Source organism: Panicum hallii, chromosome 5, assembly GCF_002211085.1.
Source record: "Panicum hallii strain FIL2 chromosome 5, PHallii_v3.1, whole genome shotgun sequence".
NCBI lineage: Eukaryota > Viridiplantae > Streptophyta > Magnoliopsida > Poales > Poaceae > Panicum > Panicum hallii.
The window spans coordinates 11,773,111-11,790,179 of record NC_038046.1 but is presented as its reverse complement, the minus strand read 5'-3'; the positions used below and the strand labels follow the sequence as shown (position 1 = coordinate 11,790,179).

The 17,069-nt window shown below is 44.3% G+C and overlaps 3 protein-coding genes across 9 annotated transcripts; 1 reads left to right on the top strand and 2 right to left on the bottom strand.

The window, feature by feature from the left end:
• The first annotated feature begins 149 nt into the window (after positions 1 to 149).
• LOC112892642 lies at positions 150 to 4,862 on the top strand. The gene is made up of 11 exons (XM_025959775.1): positions 150 to 785; positions 912 to 1,028; positions 1,105 to 1,205; positions 1,784 to 1,855; positions 1,961 to 2,042; positions 2,132 to 2,212; positions 2,845 to 2,886; positions 3,481 to 3,513; positions 3,722 to 3,787; positions 3,884 to 4,030; positions 4,250 to 4,862. The coding sequence occupies exons 1-11, from the start codon at positions 531 to 533 to the stop codon at positions 4,424 to 4,426; spliced, it is 1,173 nt and encodes a 390-aa protein (XP_025815560.1). The 5' UTR covers positions 150 to 530; the 3' UTR covers positions 4,427 to 4,862.
• A 206-nt stretch (positions 4,863 to 5,068) lies between these two features.
• On the bottom strand, positions 5,069 to 9,004 carry LOC112892420 (farnesyl pyrophosphate synthase-like). The gene is made up of 11 exons (XM_025959593.1): positions 8,863 to 9,004; positions 8,525 to 8,531; positions 7,053 to 7,077; positions 6,846 to 6,962; positions 6,678 to 6,766; positions 6,507 to 6,558; positions 5,921 to 6,016; positions 5,777 to 5,821; positions 5,616 to 5,705; positions 5,324 to 5,395; positions 5,069 to 5,197 (listed from the first exon to the last, which is right to left on the bottom strand). The coding sequence occupies exons 1-11, from the start codon at positions 9,002 to 9,004 to the stop codon at positions 5,069 to 5,071; spliced, it is 864 nt and encodes a 287-aa protein (XP_025815378.1).
• A 268-nt stretch (positions 9,005 to 9,272) lies between these two features.
• Positions 9,273 to 13,551, bottom strand: LOC112892640 (putative D-cysteine desulfhydrase 2, mitochondrial). Of its 7 annotated transcripts, none has more exons than XM_025959772.1 (8): positions 13,144 to 13,551; positions 13,019 to 13,061; positions 12,420 to 12,734; positions 11,979 to 12,108; positions 11,434 to 11,481; positions 11,305 to 11,367; positions 10,074 to 10,747; positions 9,273 to 9,923 (listed from the first exon to the last, which is right to left on the bottom strand). In XM_025959772.1, the coding sequence occupies exons 1-7, from the start codon at positions 13,465 to 13,467 to the stop codon at positions 10,519 to 10,521; spliced, it is 1,152 nt and encodes a 383-aa protein (XP_025815557.1). In that variant the 5' UTR covers positions 13,468 to 13,551; the 3' UTR covers positions 9,273 to 9,923; positions 10,074 to 10,518. The 7 variants fall into 7 exon arrangements, with proteins under 7 accessions (XP_025815557.1, XP_025815555.1, XP_025815558.1 ...); XM_025959770.1 differs by having other exon boundaries at positions 10,074 to 10,303; positions 10,488 to 10,747; positions 11,305 to 11,481; positions 13,144 to 13,550; XM_025959773.1 differs by lacking the exon at positions 11,305 to 11,367.
• Between the last annotated feature and the right edge of the window lie 3,518 nt (positions 13,552 to 17,069).

The following is a 17,069-nucleotide window of genomic DNA, read 5'->3' as shown; positions in this document are numbered from 1 at the left end:
GACCGCATTCGAGATGCAGATCCCAACCAGGACGCGAGGGGGGCCTGCCTCCAGACCCACTCCGCCGCGTATCCCCACCCGCGCCCGTGTCGGGCGCCGTGCGCGTCACGGGGCCAAACGCACAAAAAGCTTACGCAAACACACCACCGCCGCACCCGCACCCGCAGGCGCCCGGCACATCGCTCCTCCCGTTCCCGGCTCGCGGCCGCCTCCACCGTCACCCGCCCGCCCCGCCACCCGTCACCGTCTCTCCCACGCGCCTCCGCCGCGCGGCCGCGCCGCGACGCCACGCGATCCCGCCTCGGCCTTTCGTAGTAGACGCCCGGCCCTCCTCTTTAACCCCGCCGCGGCGGGCGGGCTCGGCCGCGGCCCGCGGCGCGGCCTGGTCCCTACTCCCCTTCCATTCTCCCGGTCTCGGGGCTCCCCTCCCCCCGCTTTCCGCTTCAGTTATAGATGCCACGGAGGCCGCCCAGCTGTAGGCACGGACCCCACCACCACCACCCCGCCGCCGCCGCGCCCGCAGCCTGCCGATGCCGGTGAAGCGGTCGACGTCGGTGGCGGCGCTCCCGCCGGCCGGCCGCCGCGCGCGGGCCCGCCTCTGCCTCCGCCTCGCCGCGCCCCTGTCCTTCCTGCTCCTCCTGGCGGCTCTGCTCCGCGCGCAGCCCCTCCTGGGCGTCCTCCCGCCCGCCGCGCCGCCGCCCGCCGCCGGCCCCGCCAAGGTCGCCTTCCTCTTCCTCGTCCGCGCGGGCGTGCCTCTCGACTTCCTCTGGGACGCCTTCTTCCGCGTAAGCACCAGGCTACGGTTCCTCTCTCTCTGATCGACCCGTTTCGTTCATCTGCCGCGCATTCAGCTCGTCTATTCGATCGAATGATTGATTGATTGGTGGCCTGATCGCCGCGTGTTTTCGCAGAGCGGCGAGGAGGGGAGGTTCTCGGTGTACGTGCACTCGGCGCCGGGGTTCCAGCTCGACCGCACCACCACGGGATCGCCGTACTTTTACGGGCGGCAACTTGCGAGGAGCTTGAAGGTTGGACCATTTGGATTCCTTTTTTTTACCTCCTGGTGCGATTTTGACTCGGGGAAATACGGGTTGTGTCTCGCAGGTGGTGTGGGGCGAAGCGACCATGGTCGAGGCGGAGAGGTTGTTGTTTGCCGCCGCGCTCCAGGATCCCGCGAACCAGCGCTTTGTTTTGCTCTCTGATAGGTGGGTGTCGTACTTTCTGTCTTTTCCTACAATGCGTAAACTACTTAACTGATCCTGTTCGTACGTACTTATATAGTTCAAATTTTGTTTTAAGAAGCGGTCCATGATGAAATGCGTGACATGCTGTCTTACTTTTGACCAATTTAATAACCATTAGGAGATGTTTGGTAATGGTAATTGACAAGTGAACTCGACTGGGACCCGGAAGTTCTTTAGTCATGCTGTCATGCATTTAGGCATTCCTTTCCCGCTGTGCTGACGTCTGATGATACTGCTTCACATTTTTGGATCTGCTAAGTGATGGTAACTTAACTAACTGAAAATTTGAAACTGTGAAGGCATTCTGTGAATCCTTGTTTGTATTTTCCTTGTTGGGTTCTTGCACACTCCTGATTGTGCAGCCTCCTCTATGGGCTTAAAGAGGGTGTCTGATGTTACATTCTGATTATATTTGCTACTGTCTCTATATTGCATTTGTGTTTTGCTTTCCTTTGTTGGTATAACTATGTCTTGATTTCTTATTTGAAGTTTGCAGCTTCTATATTAACATTTCAATACTTGTCCATTTCGTTCTGCAGCTGTGTTCCTCTCTACAATTTCAGCTACATATATACTTACTTGATGGCTTCTCCTAAAAGTTTTGTTGACAGGTAATGGGAGGAAAATATGCGAGTTCTCGTTTGTTCCTTCCAATTTTCTCATAATCTGCAGTATTTCAATTATTTCCTCTCAAATGTATCCAATTCATGTTGCAGTTTCGTTGACAAGACAGAGAAGCGTTATAATCAAAACATGTCTCCTGCCATTCCGAAGGATAAATGGAGGAAAGGATCTCAGGTTATTTGTTTCTCAGCTTTCTTGTTCTTATAGATATTTCAATACCTACTGAGGGCCGTATTCTGAGTCCATCGACTTACTCATTTCAGTGGGTAGTATTAATCAGAAAGCATGCCGAAGTTGTTGTTGGTGACAGAAATGTATTACAAGTATTCAGAAGACATTGCAAGGTATGTTGTTATTCTTTTCATGTAGACACCAAAATGTATTCTTAGCATAATTTGGCCTTTATAAACCTTGACCTTCTTGAAGAAATGTGATTCAATGAAGGAAATTTCAATGCAACTATTTTATCGTTTCGTTATCACTTCATTTCTCTAGTAAGTACTAGATCATTGGATGCTTGAACTTCCAACTAGTTCAAAAAAAAGTAAGATATGGCCACTTGAGATTCAATTAAGAATGGTAGTGGCCTGTTGCTGCGTTGGATAGGTACCAAGTAAGCTTCTCAAATACTTTCAAGGTCTAAATACTACTCTGAGGTTGCTTGATGAGATCTATATTCTGGTATTCTTTCCCATAAACACGAATACCCTTGGTAGTCTACACGTCCAGAACCATCTTCATACAACAACTACAAGATTGCCACTTGATTAGTGTCTATTTTGTTCAGCACCATGATCTTGGTCCCATGTTCATATGACTAGTGCAGATTTATTATGATCTCATATCTTACATGAAGCTGTCAAAATACTACACCAATATAACTAGTTTTGTGCCAATATAACACAAATAATATAGGTTTCATATTCAACAGCCTGTTGCAGTAACAGTTTTCTTGGGTTTTAAATTACTTCTACAGATGGTAGTGACCCAGAGGTTACTTGGACGAAGGCCAAATGCTGTAAGTTTTTAGTTTACTTCATTCTTCACTTCTTGTACACTTTTATTAGGCCTTGTATGTACTGTCCCCATATAAAGTTTTGGGCCAAATTTGGCATTCAATCCCTATTGTTTCTCGTTTTCTAGCCAAAACAATTATTAATATGGTTTCCTCTTCACTATGTTTTCTAATGTTATCTACTAATCTGGTTGTCCAATACTCCAATGATGAGAAGCCAATTTTAATGTACATTGGAAAATATCATATATAAGAACAATCCTTGCCTTGATCTGTGCAGTCTTAGCTAAAATAGAATTCATTTTGCACCAGAGAAGTAATAAACATAGATGGATCTGCACCAGCGTCTTATGCTTTTGATATGGACTCATTTTATCTTACCGATGCGAATGTTATATTTTGTAAATGATCTGACTTCTCTAAGTTCTATATTAGGTAGATGCTTTCTCTTTTGTTTCTTTGGATATTCTGTCGATCTAATAGGCAATCCCATTTTCCATCCCCTGTTCACTAATTTCGTACTGAACAACTAATCCTCAAATTGAATTTTCTTGTGTCTGATTATTGTTCTCATATAGTAATTCACTTTCATTGCAGAGACGATTAGGGTTCAATTTACGAAGAAACCAGGTACTGCTAGAGTTTCCGTTGTCTCATTCTCTTCACGTATTCTCAAGCATGTATTCAGATGAAGTAGATCTAATCTGTCATACTTATTCACATGATTGCAAAAGGAAGACGTTAACTTCTAGCTGTTGCTCACAGCACACAAGGTTTCTTGTTAATGTAGTTTTCTGTCTGAGACATTATATATTTATATCTGTGTTTAACCTTTCAGAAAGGGGCAGCTCTACAGGAGCATGATTGTATTCCGGATGAACATTATGTGCAGACATTATTTTCTGTAAGCTTGGTTATTACTTCCATAAATCTCAAAATTGGAACTGATATAGTTATCACACAGATTCATAATGGTTGGCACATTGTTCTAATATTCTAGATCAAAGGTCTTGAAGATGAACTGGAGAGAAGAACTTTGACCTATACCTCATGGAACCAGTCATCAAATCCAAAAGACAAAATGACTTGGCACCCCATGAAATTTGAGTATGATTCATCTAGCCCTGAGCAAATCAGTGCTATCAAGGTAAGCTCTTGATTTTGTTCTGTATGTCTATTGTGTGAAGTTTAGGTACCTCAAATCATTTAAGCTATATTCCTAATGGCAGTGTGCATGCAAATTCAAGCCTTATATGGTTTACTCTATGACAGGACACTTTTCGTAGATAAACACCATGTTCTGTAGTACAAAACAGTTATATTGTATCATTCAGCAACTTATAGTTTGTTATGAATATTTTTGTAGAGTATCGACCATGTCAACTATCAAATGGAGTACAGGACAGAGTGGTGCCAATGCAATGGTACCTCTGTTCCATGTTTTCTATTTGCCAGAAAGTTCTCTTATAGTGCGGCCATGCATCTGTTGGAGCAAGGAGTCATTGGCCCGCCAAAATCAGCTCAGCTGCTGGTTAACTTTTAACAAAATGTTTACACAAGCTCCTACTCACTGTTTTGATGGGTTGGATACTGTTCATAATTGGTACCAGCCTCATCGATCGCTGTAGTATTTGCAGCTGCAGCTACAGAGACATATAGAATATCATAGAGTATTGACAGTGATCAGATTGCGTTTAGACAGTTAGGACTTAAGAGGTTTGATGTACAGAGCATCAGTTTTGAAGTTTGCTTGGTCCATCACTAAGCACTATCCAGGAGACAGATGAAGTGAAGGACAGGCGCGTTTGCAACCTTTCCCAAATGGCACTACTAACGGAACAGAAAGCTGTAACAATAGCTTAAATACTCTTATAGATATTCTTCCCCTTGTATAATCTATGAAAAAGGCACTAGTTTTTTTTTTGTTATTACATACAATTTCTTATACAGTGAATAGAAACACATGCAAGATGTGTCCATCTGGCTAACTGTTTATGACGGTCACACTGACCAATGTGAGACTATGGCATGTCTGTAGAACAAGGGAAACTTTTTTACTGTTCTTTTTATTTTTTTTCTTGCCAACGTGCTCTTATTTATCAACAAAGTTGCGCCAACAAGTTAAACATATCAGGGAACACTAGTGTTTCTGCCATACTTTTGCAGACGCCGAGTCCATATGCTACTACTTTCTCCTCTTGTAGATCTTGTGTAGAAAGGACTTTAACATCGCTTGTACCGGTTCACTGGGCTGTGCTTCAATGTCTGAGATCAGTTTTTCATATCTTTCCCTTTCATACACAGACAAAGCCCTCTGGAAGTGAAAAAAAAATGTCAAGTATGGTTTATCTGATTTATATATAAAGGGTTGAACACAGAAATACTAGCACGCTATTGTATATGTAAGGCACAAGGCACCAAATATTTGCTAAATATCAACCTCAAGATCGAGCTCTTTGCACAGAGCCTTCACTTGTGCTATACAATCAGGATCTGATTTCCCGTAGTTTTCCTGCAAATGGTACACATGTATTAAAATATTGTGTTCCAGTCATATACTCCCTCCGTTCCAAACTGTAGGTCGTTTTGTCAAATTTAAATACGTAGATTTTTCTATATATCTAGACATACGCTATATCTAGATGCACAACATAATCTATGTATTTAAATTTGCTAAAACGATATACGATTTGGAACGGAGCGATATATCATATGTAGTCCATGGGCCTTACAAACAAGAAATCCTTTTGCTTCTCATCCGCACGCTGAAGTGCTTCAACAAATAGCCAGGAGCACTTGAAGTCTTCAATGTCAGTTCCAATCTGCCATAAGATGCTTTGGGAATAAAACAAAGAGATCATTGGGTAGTATCATAGTGAAGTACTGAACTTACCTTGCCGATAACATCTGGATCACCAAAACAGTCCAGATAATCGTCCTGAAAGGAAATTATTAATATTTAATGCAAAAAATTGCCCAGGAAAGAAACACGTTCAAGTTTTAAAATATCAAATTACTACTAAGATGACTACTATACCTGAATTTGGAAGTAAACACCCATTTCAACTAGGATTTGCTTCACTTGAACATAGTCGTCCAAACTCTGACCGGACAGTGGCAGAGCGCATGCGACCTTGTAACAGGTTAAAGAATTTTGCTACTAGTGATTTACAACTCCAGAGTAAAGGTTTCCGATCACCAAAACAGACAAATTGAACATCACTAAAACATGCGCACAAGCACTTTCCACGGATATGAATTAACAGAACACTGGCATCAGCTGTACGTGTCCAGTTTCTAACAGTGAGGAATAATCATGGTCAGCACACACCAGCCATAGTTCAAATCCCGATCAGGAAAAGTGAAACGAGTGAACAGGTATGTAAAGTAACAGTGACCATTTTGCATTTGGTTGCTAGTGTAGTGGCTGTATCATTCCAGATGTAGGTTGCAACGATGCAGGTAGGTATTGACAATAACAGGAAATCAGTTTCCAGGTTTGCGTTGATGAACAATATGCTAAATCAGCAACAACCAAACCTCCTTTAGTTCCAAGCAATCTGGGGTAGAATGAGATGCTAAAGCAACTGTAGAAACATATTAGGCGGAGCACTTCTTGTTACCGGCAAGTAGAAGGAATAGTATGCTGTCTTGTATTCTACAATGCGGCGATAACTGCACACAATTCAAACTTATATTATCAATTGCAGGGAAAGAGAGTAAAATTACGAGATGGCAAGGCACTAAGAAGTAATAAGGCATAGTATGATTTTACGGGGATAAACAGGTGACACACATGTACGGTATACTTGTTCAGATCTTTGCGCCCTTCATTTGTTGTGATTTGATCTAGCAACTCTCCTGAAGTAGTCTGACACTCAACCTAGATGTGTAGTAACAAAATTATGGCCCTGTGCCAAAACTTAACCTAAAGTAACAACAATTTTGAGTAAAAGAATTACCTCGTTGAATAAGTCCAGGAGATCAACGTAGTAGTTTTTCCCGAAAAAGTACCGCCTAAAGATGCGTGAAATTTGGCTGCGGAGCACAAGTGCATCATTTATAGCTATGAGGCCAACCTGCTCAAAGGAAAAAAGAAAAGGAAGATGAAATGAAGGATATCATTGTGCGACTTTTCTCAAAATTCAAATAATCAAATGTATGCTCACCGCCAAGCACATTGTAGTCCAGCATCTGCTCAGAAGAAAAGTTTAAGTAATTTAGCTAACCATGTAAACAGCTGGTTGTAAACTTGTAATAGGTAAAAAAGGTTGAATAATTAACTAGGCAAAAATTGCATAGGCAAGTAGGCCAAAATTCATTGATAAATAAAAGTAAAAATGATCTTAATGAAACAACGCGCAGCTCGTGTTCTGAAAAAAGAAAAGAAAAGTAGAAATGGCGGCAAGAGGTAATGAAGTATAGGTAAAGTCAATAATAACTTGAAGATTCCAGCATGGGAACATTATTGAGTACCTTAGGTACACAAGTTTACAGAGTTCAGATGAGAACATAGAGGGTTAGATGTTACCATGATACCAAACACGGTAGCATCCAAATCGGTGCATGTAAAATTATAACAAAAATATAGATCGACAGAGGATGCAATCATCTACGTGCATGCAAAATTTTAACCTGAACAAAGATTTGTGCAAAGAGAAATAAAAAAGAGAAATCAGTACCTAAATTTCTACTTGTGTAAATTTTTGTTCAAGCTCAAATTTTGCATGCACATAGATGATTGTGTTCTCTACCAATTTATATTTTTGTTATAATTTTACATGCACCTATTTAGATGTTATTGGTAACAGCGGTAGCACCTAAAAGACCGGTAACATAATATGTTCTCGAGTTCAGACTGATCTGGCCGTGGACACCATCAATTTTGTCAGTGTGACGCCCATGGCCCGGCCGTGTGGCCTGCTATTGCTCCGTGATTGCTGTCGTACTGCCGTGCTAGCAGGCACGCTGGCGTGAACCGCACCACGGCACCGCAGCAAAAGGGTCACACTCACACTTCTTGCCCTAGAAAAATTGCTCATGGCTAGGTAGCTCGCTCGACTCGTAGCCAGCTCGGCTCGGCTCAGCTCGACTCGGCTCTATCTAATTCCTAACAAGCCGAGTACAACTTTATACTCGTTAGTATAACGAGCGAGTTCGAGCCAGCTCGCGAGCCGAACGAGCTACGCGTACAACATGATTTCCACATATGTTATAGGCCGTCTACAAGACTCAGTATTTCTTTTGTGGTCCAATATCCATTGAATGGACCGATCAATTTATGTATCTGAGAGATCAAGACTTAGTATTTATAACCTCTTTGCTTATGATAGGCTAGCTTATGGGCATATGTTATTGATGGAATATGATTGATGAATCATGGAAGTATCGCCAATAGAATTATATATGATCCTGAAAGTATGGAAATAGAACCATATATTATTCTAATATTTTTTATTTAATATATATATATCTCACCTGGGAGAGTATATCGATGTTTGGCTCGCGAGCTGCCCGAGCCAGCTCGCGAGCCAGACCGAACCGAGCCGAGCCGAGCCGATTTTTATGCTCATTAGGATAATGAGCCAGCCGGACCGAGCAGAGCCGAGCCGAGCCCAGCTGGTTCGTTATCCAGCCCTACCTCTTTCCTGCAATAAATCAACAACCACCAAACTGTCACGTGTCAAGTCTAAGCGGCCATTCAACACACTGCCAGCCGACAAAATATTCACCGATTCCCTTCTTTTTTTAGTTTGTTTTTTTTGCGAGGATTTAGTTTGTTCAACGTTACATGAAACCGGGCCTTTTCTTTTTCTTCGTTTTGACATCTATACATGAGATTTTCTGCGAGTATCGTGCCTACCACCACTTCCCCATATGTGCATCATAGTACAATCAGAGCTGCCTCCAACTCCAACACGCAGCGAACCGAAGCGGAATGAAAGAGAAGCAGCGGAGGTAGGTAGCATTGTGCATTGCTCGCCCCGTCGAGCCATTGGATGGCGTCCTCGTTGAAGTCGAAGGCGGGGTCCCGGAGGAGCTCGTCCTTGAGGGTGCCGTACACCCGCCGGAATGCCTCCGCCGCCGTCCCCGACGCCGGCGCCGCGGGCGTAGCAGCCATCCTCCGCGTGTCTCAGCGACTCAGCGTGTGGGCGAGGTCGCGCGCGCGCGCTAACCGTGTAGCAGGCTAGCTAGCAGCGTGTCGCACGCGGTGGCCCAGCCGGCTAGGCGCGAGCTAAACAGCCCAGGCCCGTGGATGCAAAGGCCAGTTTACCAAAGGTCCGTAACCGTCTCCTATCCTTTTCAGCAAATCAATTACCAGGTATGTCACTTTAGTTCATTTCTTCTGTTCATTTCTCTTTCTAAATTATTTATGCAGAATGCTATTCTTAAACCAAAGGCATTAGCCCAGCTTCTATTGAAAGCAGATTGTTAATGGGATTACCAGTTTTACATCCGGGAAGAGCTCCTAACTGAGCTTGCACACACAAGTCCTCCACGAGGCTTAACACCCCCACCCACTAACACAACATAGCTAAAGGCTAGAAACAAAAGGTAGCGACGGAACCAAGAAAAGCTAGCCTAGCCAAGGTCCAGGCCGTCCTCCATCTTCTTCACCAGCGTGCACCTCCTCTCCAGATCTTCAGGCGATGCCATCTTGCTCCACGCTCGTAGAAAGCCACAGCTTTGAGGTTAGAGATTAGTTTGTTTTTTTGAACGAACAGAGATTAGTTTGTTTTCAAATACCCAATCGTTGCGGGTGCGCCAGATAGCCCACGCCACTCCAGAAAAAAGAAAAAAAATAGATATCTCAAGTTGTCTCCCCTGGGGACCCCCTCAATCTTCTGTTGCAGAACCTCCTCAATTGTAAGTGGGAATACTCCTCCACCCCAGACTACCTCTGACCCAGCACCAGTGTAGGTGGATAGAGGACAGCAAAACAACAGGTGGTCGATGTCCTCTATCTGATTGCACAGTTTGCAATCCTTTGGGCCATCCCACTTCCTTTTTCTCAATTGTGTTGCTGTTTGCAGTCTATCCTGCCAAATCATCCACAGGAAAATCTGAATTTTCAGGGGTAGTTTGGTTCTCCACGTCTCAATCATCGCAGAATGCCATTATATCTCATTTTATTAAACTTTTTATCGATCCAATGATCCAAAATATATATAAATTGCATCCCTGCTCACCGGTCGCCTAGCTTCCACTGCCTGTACTGTACAGCCATCTGTACTGGTGATCGCCGCCGGCGTCACATCAATGATACTTAATCACCAACTAGTTAGCCATTTTGCTCTTCCCCCTGGATCACCCAACTTGGCCCAACTAGTTTCCGCGAGATGGATTCTCGCATCCATGCAGCCACTTCCTCTGGACACCGGGGAGCCGCCGAGGGACGCAACACCGGCAGGCCGCGAGGCTGCCCAATGGCCGACATGTGAAGTCAGCTTCCAAATGAAATCTTGATCAAGATCTACTCTCTTTTACAAAGTGGCGCACAGGGCAACAATGGGAGAAGAAAGCGGCCCTTTCTACTTTTGAGTATTCAAAGTCAAACATCAGAGCCCATGCCCCCGGAACTTTCATACTTTTGCAGAACGCACCTGCACACTCTGCGTTCCAACGCCGGCGTGCTTAGGATTGCTCATCTGCGGCGAACTGTGGCGGGTACCTCTGCGCCAGGCCGAAGAGGCCGAGGGTGCCACCCGTATGGATCATCACCACTTTGGCCTCACTGTCCCGGCGACACAGGTCCACGGCTTGCTCCCAGGCGGCCAAGGTGTACATCGGGTCCAGGAGGACACCGGTCTGCTGGGCGACCTGGCGGCACATCGCGATCTCTCCATCCAGCACCTTGCCGAATCTGAAAGGAAAAAGGTGAAAGGTATTGATAGTTCTGTGAAAGGAAAGTCCAAAGTTTCTCGCTCTACCATCCAAAGGCATGAAAATGACTGCTTGGTTCACCGAAATAGGGTACATTGAATATTGATTCCTCTCACAGAGAAGGTGGACGGGTATCCTCAATCACAATCAGGATACCACTGCAAGTAATAGATGGATACCCGTGAATTGCAAGGTTCTGAATATGATGAATGTTATCCGTTGAATGAAACTAGAATTGAATTAAAGAAATACCAAGGATGCCATCAGCACAAGATCCTTTATACTGTAAAACATATGATTTTGGAGTTTCAGGGAACTTTAGCGTCGAAAGTTATTCCTTATAAGTTCTATGAAGTGTTCAGAACTGAACATAGTTCAATTGGTGGGAGAGGTGTAGCTGTACAACCCCAGCAACAAAGTTCCAATCCTCTTCAACTATCCTCCTATAGGTTGCTCGAGATTTTGCCAAAGTTTTTAGAAGTTTCAGTGACTTAAACAGGATTGAACAAAATACCAAGTAAAATAAAGCAACCATACCTTCTAGGTGAAGAGCGATTCACCCATTGAACTAGACTGCCATGAGTATCATTTTCCACCATTCTGTGGAAAAGTCCAGGGTAAAGCTTTTCAAAATCAGATACAAGGGACTTCTCTTGTTGTCTATACCTTTCAAGTGTGTCAGCAAGCATGACAGCAGTAACCCTCCACTGAAGTCTGCATGAGGAGGAGATGTGATATACTGTAATGCAGCAAAGATGGTGGAGAGAACAGCACGGACAACTTTGGGTGATTCTATGATGAAAATCAGAACTGGCGCAGTTTTAAATTCCTGATAAAATAGAATAAGTAGTAGCACCACTTTTTTCCCTTTTTCGCAAATCTTGGATGTAAAAGCTCTGCTTAATTGGCAAGTTCAGGCCAGCCATGTGCCTACTGTACTGAGAAATCCTCAGGGAAAAAATGCAAATGCCAACAATTGTCTGAGTTTGTTTTTTCCTCTCCCTCTTTAATTGCTGTAAAAAATTTAAGAGCTCCTCTCATTTTTCTTTTTGTGCTCTGGATGTTTGAGAAGGATCTCCAACAACAAAACATTAGTATGACAACCGTCAATGACAAGTAACTTTTAAAATCCCGTTTCTATTAACATAAGGATATTTTACTTGCTCTTGTATGATGACAGTCAGCATATGTAGGTATTGTATCAAACGCACCCTAGACATACCGCTCCAAGAGCTAGCCCCACAGCTGTTGTGCCTGTTCCAGAATCTACCACGATATGAACTTTCTCGTCCTGTCCAAATAATGTCGTACCAGAAAGATAGTCCACTAGCCGCATGACACCTGAAGAGACAATAAATCATGTGAAAAGTTGCAAGATCTCTTTCTATTTCGTGGTTCAGTAAAACTTTTCTTTTTTTACAAAACTCAGGACAAGCATAAATAATGAACATATTACGGGCAAGGTACTTGATGATACTGATCTTATTGCTAAGAACTGAATTTTAGTCCTGATGAAACATAGCTTGAATAAAATGGGATCAACCAAAGATGCATATCGGAACATAAGTTTATCCTCTTCTTTCGAAAATAAAAAAAATCATGTGAAGTCATGAATGAAAGACAAAAACAAGAAAGGGGCAATCCCTTCTTACCTAGCAGCGCTTGAACAGTACCTGCCCCTTCCTTAACAATCATTACTCTTCTTGAACAATTTCCATAAGTGGTGTCCTCATCTACAACCAAATCCTCTCCAATAATATCATCAGCCCACATCACAGTGCCGTTACTACCTGCAACCCTTGTGGCATGTTCATAAAGCATCTCATCTCTTTGGGCATACAGTGACCGCGAGGCATATGTCACATTGCCGAACATCAAAGAGATGAGATTATACCCTGTGGGAACATCCAGCTGCTCGCCTCTCAGCAGTATATGTGACCTGATTCCCCATTCGGCACAATGAACAGCTGATACACAGGGAGAAACTAAATTGTCAATAAAGTAAGAAAATTGAAACGGTACATGGAGAAACCATTTATACGGAAAAAAACTTGTTCAGATACAAAATTTAGATTTAAGCACAGGCGAACAATATGTTCTATATTAAATGGAACTCGCGATTCAAGTGGTCAAAATTGAATTAAGCAAATGAATCGAGATGCCAGATTAACGTGGTATGTGAAGCAATGAAGCAAATTTTCCGGGATACATCGGAATCGAGCAACCAAATTTACAGAGACATTGGACTCACCAACGGCTGCGGCATGGGCGCTCTGGCAACCCCCGCATGTAACCTGCAACTGGAACTGTGAGCATTGCCAACATATCAGAGAACGAGATGCCTAAAGCAGGATGAGCACTGGTGAAGGAACGGACAATGTCAGTGGCGCCGCGGCGGCGGAGAAGGGGCAGGAGCGCGTCGAGCTTGCGCGCCTTGTTGCCGTTGGCGAGCGGGTGGAGGAGGTCGTCGCGCACCACGTGAAACCTATGACTCCCCGCCTCTACCCCCTTACCGCCGCCGTTCCCGAGCGATGTGGTGAGGTTGGAGAAGGCGAGCTCGTGACGTGGGGTGGGTGACTGGGAGGGAAGGACGGAGATGGTGTGGACTTGGCTGGCCGGAGACGGCAGCATCCACTCCGTGGCGGAGAGGAGGTTCGCCACCGTCCGTCCGCCGGCGGCGAGCGGCGGCGTCGGCCGCATGCGACGGGACGGCGGGCGGCGGCGGCGGAAGATGCTAGATGGGCTGTACACGTCGTACGGTGGTGATTCGCTGTTGCCAGAAAGGAAGTTATCTGAGCCGCGTAGTTCGCAAGTACGCCTCCGTTCGACATTGGCGTAAACACAAGTTTTACTGATGTAAGTCAAAATATTTAAAGTTTGGCCGAATGTACAGAAAAAATGCCAATATAATTATGATATCAAATAAGTAGCATTAGATTCATCATGAAATATATTTCATAGTATACCTATTTGATTTTATAAATGATGATATTAATTTCTACAAACTTAATTAAATTTAAAATATTCGACTTAGGATAAAATTGGAGATGTAGTTTCTGGATGGATATAATAGCGAAAACATCGAAATACTTATCGAAACATTCGTAAACCCTGGTCTACTATTGCTCGGGAAATCTGTGAAACCATATTGCAATGTGCAAAGCACGAGTCCTTTTCAAACAAGAAGGATCAAGAGTCAAGAGAGAGTTACTACCTGCCATGATGTCCGAACTCCTCATCGTACATATCTGCCTCGGATCTAGTACCGCTGCGCTAGCTGCGCAATGACGTTGATCGAACGTCTGCAATGGCGTGCCGCTACAAAGGCTACACCAACCTCGAACAGGTCCCGATCGAGGTCCGCCTGACAGGAGCCAGGTACCAGTAGTACCTGATTGGAACGTTTGATGTTGTCAGCTCACCAAGAAAAATCTATCCGTGTTTATGCTTCCTAGTCTGCAGACGATCATCTTTGGGCACGAGTGAATGATGGGCTCCTGCGGTAGCCTTTCCTCCGATCTGCCCTTCGGTCTTTCACATTCAGATGCGTGTGTGTGCTGATGCTTTTCGCTGGAGTAAGCTTTAGTTTACGTCTGAATAATCTCCGATGCACCGACAGCAACGTGCCCGAGAAGTTCAGAAAGAACCTGATGAGTTCGTTCGGCAGATGTCTCCAGCCGCTTGCCATCCCTGGAGAACGGGGTGGCTATCTTAGGATTCGATCAGCAGCAACTCCACCTGGAAAAGGGGCAGGTGAAAATGCTTAGCCTGATGCTAATGTTATGTTCTTTGATGCCAGTTGCTCGGCCGTCTTTGTTCTCCCTTCGTCTTGTCAGAATCCTCAACCACCAATCCGCGATCGATGCCAGCCACTGTCAGCAGCAATATAGATACTGTCATCATTCATCAACGCATCAGGACCCTATTCTGTTCTGTTTGATGATATTTACGCAATAATTGAAAGATGTCCAATTTGTACTTCACGCAAGAAGGGACTAATTAAATACGCCCATAATTGAGAAATCTTAAACAAGAAGATGTGTGTGGAGGATAACAGTAAGGACGACATCCACTCAATCCACATTTCCTACGCCGTTGGTGATAATTGATATATACACTTGGTGTATCTAAAAAAACACTTGCTGTAGCAATGTACCATTACAGCAAAGATGGGTCTTACGCTTACCAACCATCATCCATACTAGCTCCTCACATCACATCCAGTGGCGAATTCAGCGATCAGTGAAGAGGGGGCGTATCTCTCTTCTCCTCTTCTTCCTCCCCTTCTCTTCTTCCTCCCTTCTTCTTCTTCATTCTTTTTTCCAAAAATAAAAGAGAATTCAGGGAGTATCCATTAATTTGGGGAGGTAGGGGGTTTGATCCCCCTAGCCCCCTTAGATCCGCCCCCGATCACATCAGAGATAAAATATTTCGTCGACGTGAAAATCAACCAAACATGTGTGTCCACCTAAGCAAAAGCTGGCACAACATTGATTATAACGCTAATTTGATCTAATCAGATCATCAGATCTAAATAAAGGACTTTTTCAACCATTTTCACCGTGCAGTCACCAAATCTTGAAACGGCTGCCTCGTGAAATTCACTAGGTGACAACGGCAATCGAGCAATACCGATTATGTCGCATTATATTTATATATAGTTACGACAGACGACCCAAATAAAGTTTCCAAGTTGATGTCAGCTTGCAAGTCCGTGTTATTGTTTTTATAGCTAATAACCATAATGTGTCAAATAAACACATATGCTTTTAATTTATGTGCTGAGTTCTTAGACCAACATTTAGCAGTAATTTTTTTTGTAAAAAGGGTTTAGTAATAATAGCATGATTTCCCCACCGCTCATAGATGACGGTATTTCAGACACCGACGGTCGCCAAGACTAATAATTATTTGTATAAATCATATGCAAAACATAGCAAAGCAAGTCATTATATTTTAAACTATTTTTGAAGATAAATGTGACAGTACTGCTTCTAAAAGTCCAAACGAAATATTTTTCGCTCTCTGTCTTTTTGACCATGCTGCACTCGACCTAAAACGACCCCGTGTAATAGAAAATTCATCAAACAGCAACAACACTATTATATCTCTAAAGGAGCTCTCCATTTATTTATTACTAGCTTCTCTCTCTTTACAAGTCTTTTCTTTTTGTTACGAAGAAAGTTGCTGCTGCGGTTGCACACTTTTCTTTGTTTTTTGACCCAAGATCCATGGTGCCGGATGACTTTTTTCATTCCCTGAACAAGCGGCAAACCCCATCATTCCTAGTGACCAAAATAGTGTTTCCTCAGCTATCGTCAGTACGCATACGTATGGTAGGTACTACCCCGCCGCTACCAGTGCGCGCGCTATCTATCTCCGTGACTCCATCTATCGTACACTTTTGCAGAATATATTATGCCGCCCAGGACGCCTTGCTATTGCTAGTGGCTTTGTAACGTCTCTTTAGCGTTATTTTAAGAAAAGAAAACATTGGCCGATTTAGTGGACGTTGCACTACACAAGTGAGAGATGGACGAGTGGGGAATTGACGGGGCCGGGGGTGTACGCTGAATGGCAGGGATTGAACAGCTCCGCGCGCGTGTCGTGCGTCCTCCGCCTACAGTTTTCCATCCAGCCCGAGGTCCAAGAGCTGGCCCACGACTGTTGGGCCCAGGCTGGCCTAGCACGGGCCTCATGCCGTGCCTGAGCCGACGCCTTAGAACGTCTGCCGACCCGGCACAGCACGGCACGATTAAACCTCGGCCCGACCAAGCACATGGGTTGGCCCGAGCATGAAAAGCCTGCTAAGTTCGGGAGTTTGGGAATCTACGTGTACATGTATGCTTGAATGTGTATGTGTGAATGAAAGTGTTTGAATTTGAGAATGTGTTAAGATTTCAATAAATTTCTTATCAATTTTAAAATTTTAAGACAATTCTAGATTAAAGAAAGGGTTATGGCTACATGAGCTCACGGGCTGGCCCGCGCACGCATAGCTTGTATAGGGTATCGGGCTGGCCCGGCACGGATAACAAGCCTTCGTGCTGTGCTTGGGATGAGGTATCGGCACGTGGGCCGGCCCGGCCCAGTATGAATAATCAGGCCAATCGGACCGAGCCTAACCATGCCGAGCCGAGTCTGGGCTATGCTGTGCCGGGTGGCCCAAATGGCCAACTATACCCCCGCCGGATCCTCACCGACCCACCAGCAGGTGCATGTCACCAACCTAGCTAGCTGACAGCCGCGGATCCACCGAAGAGATGCATGCTACCAACAATGTTAGCTAACTTAGCTTGCTT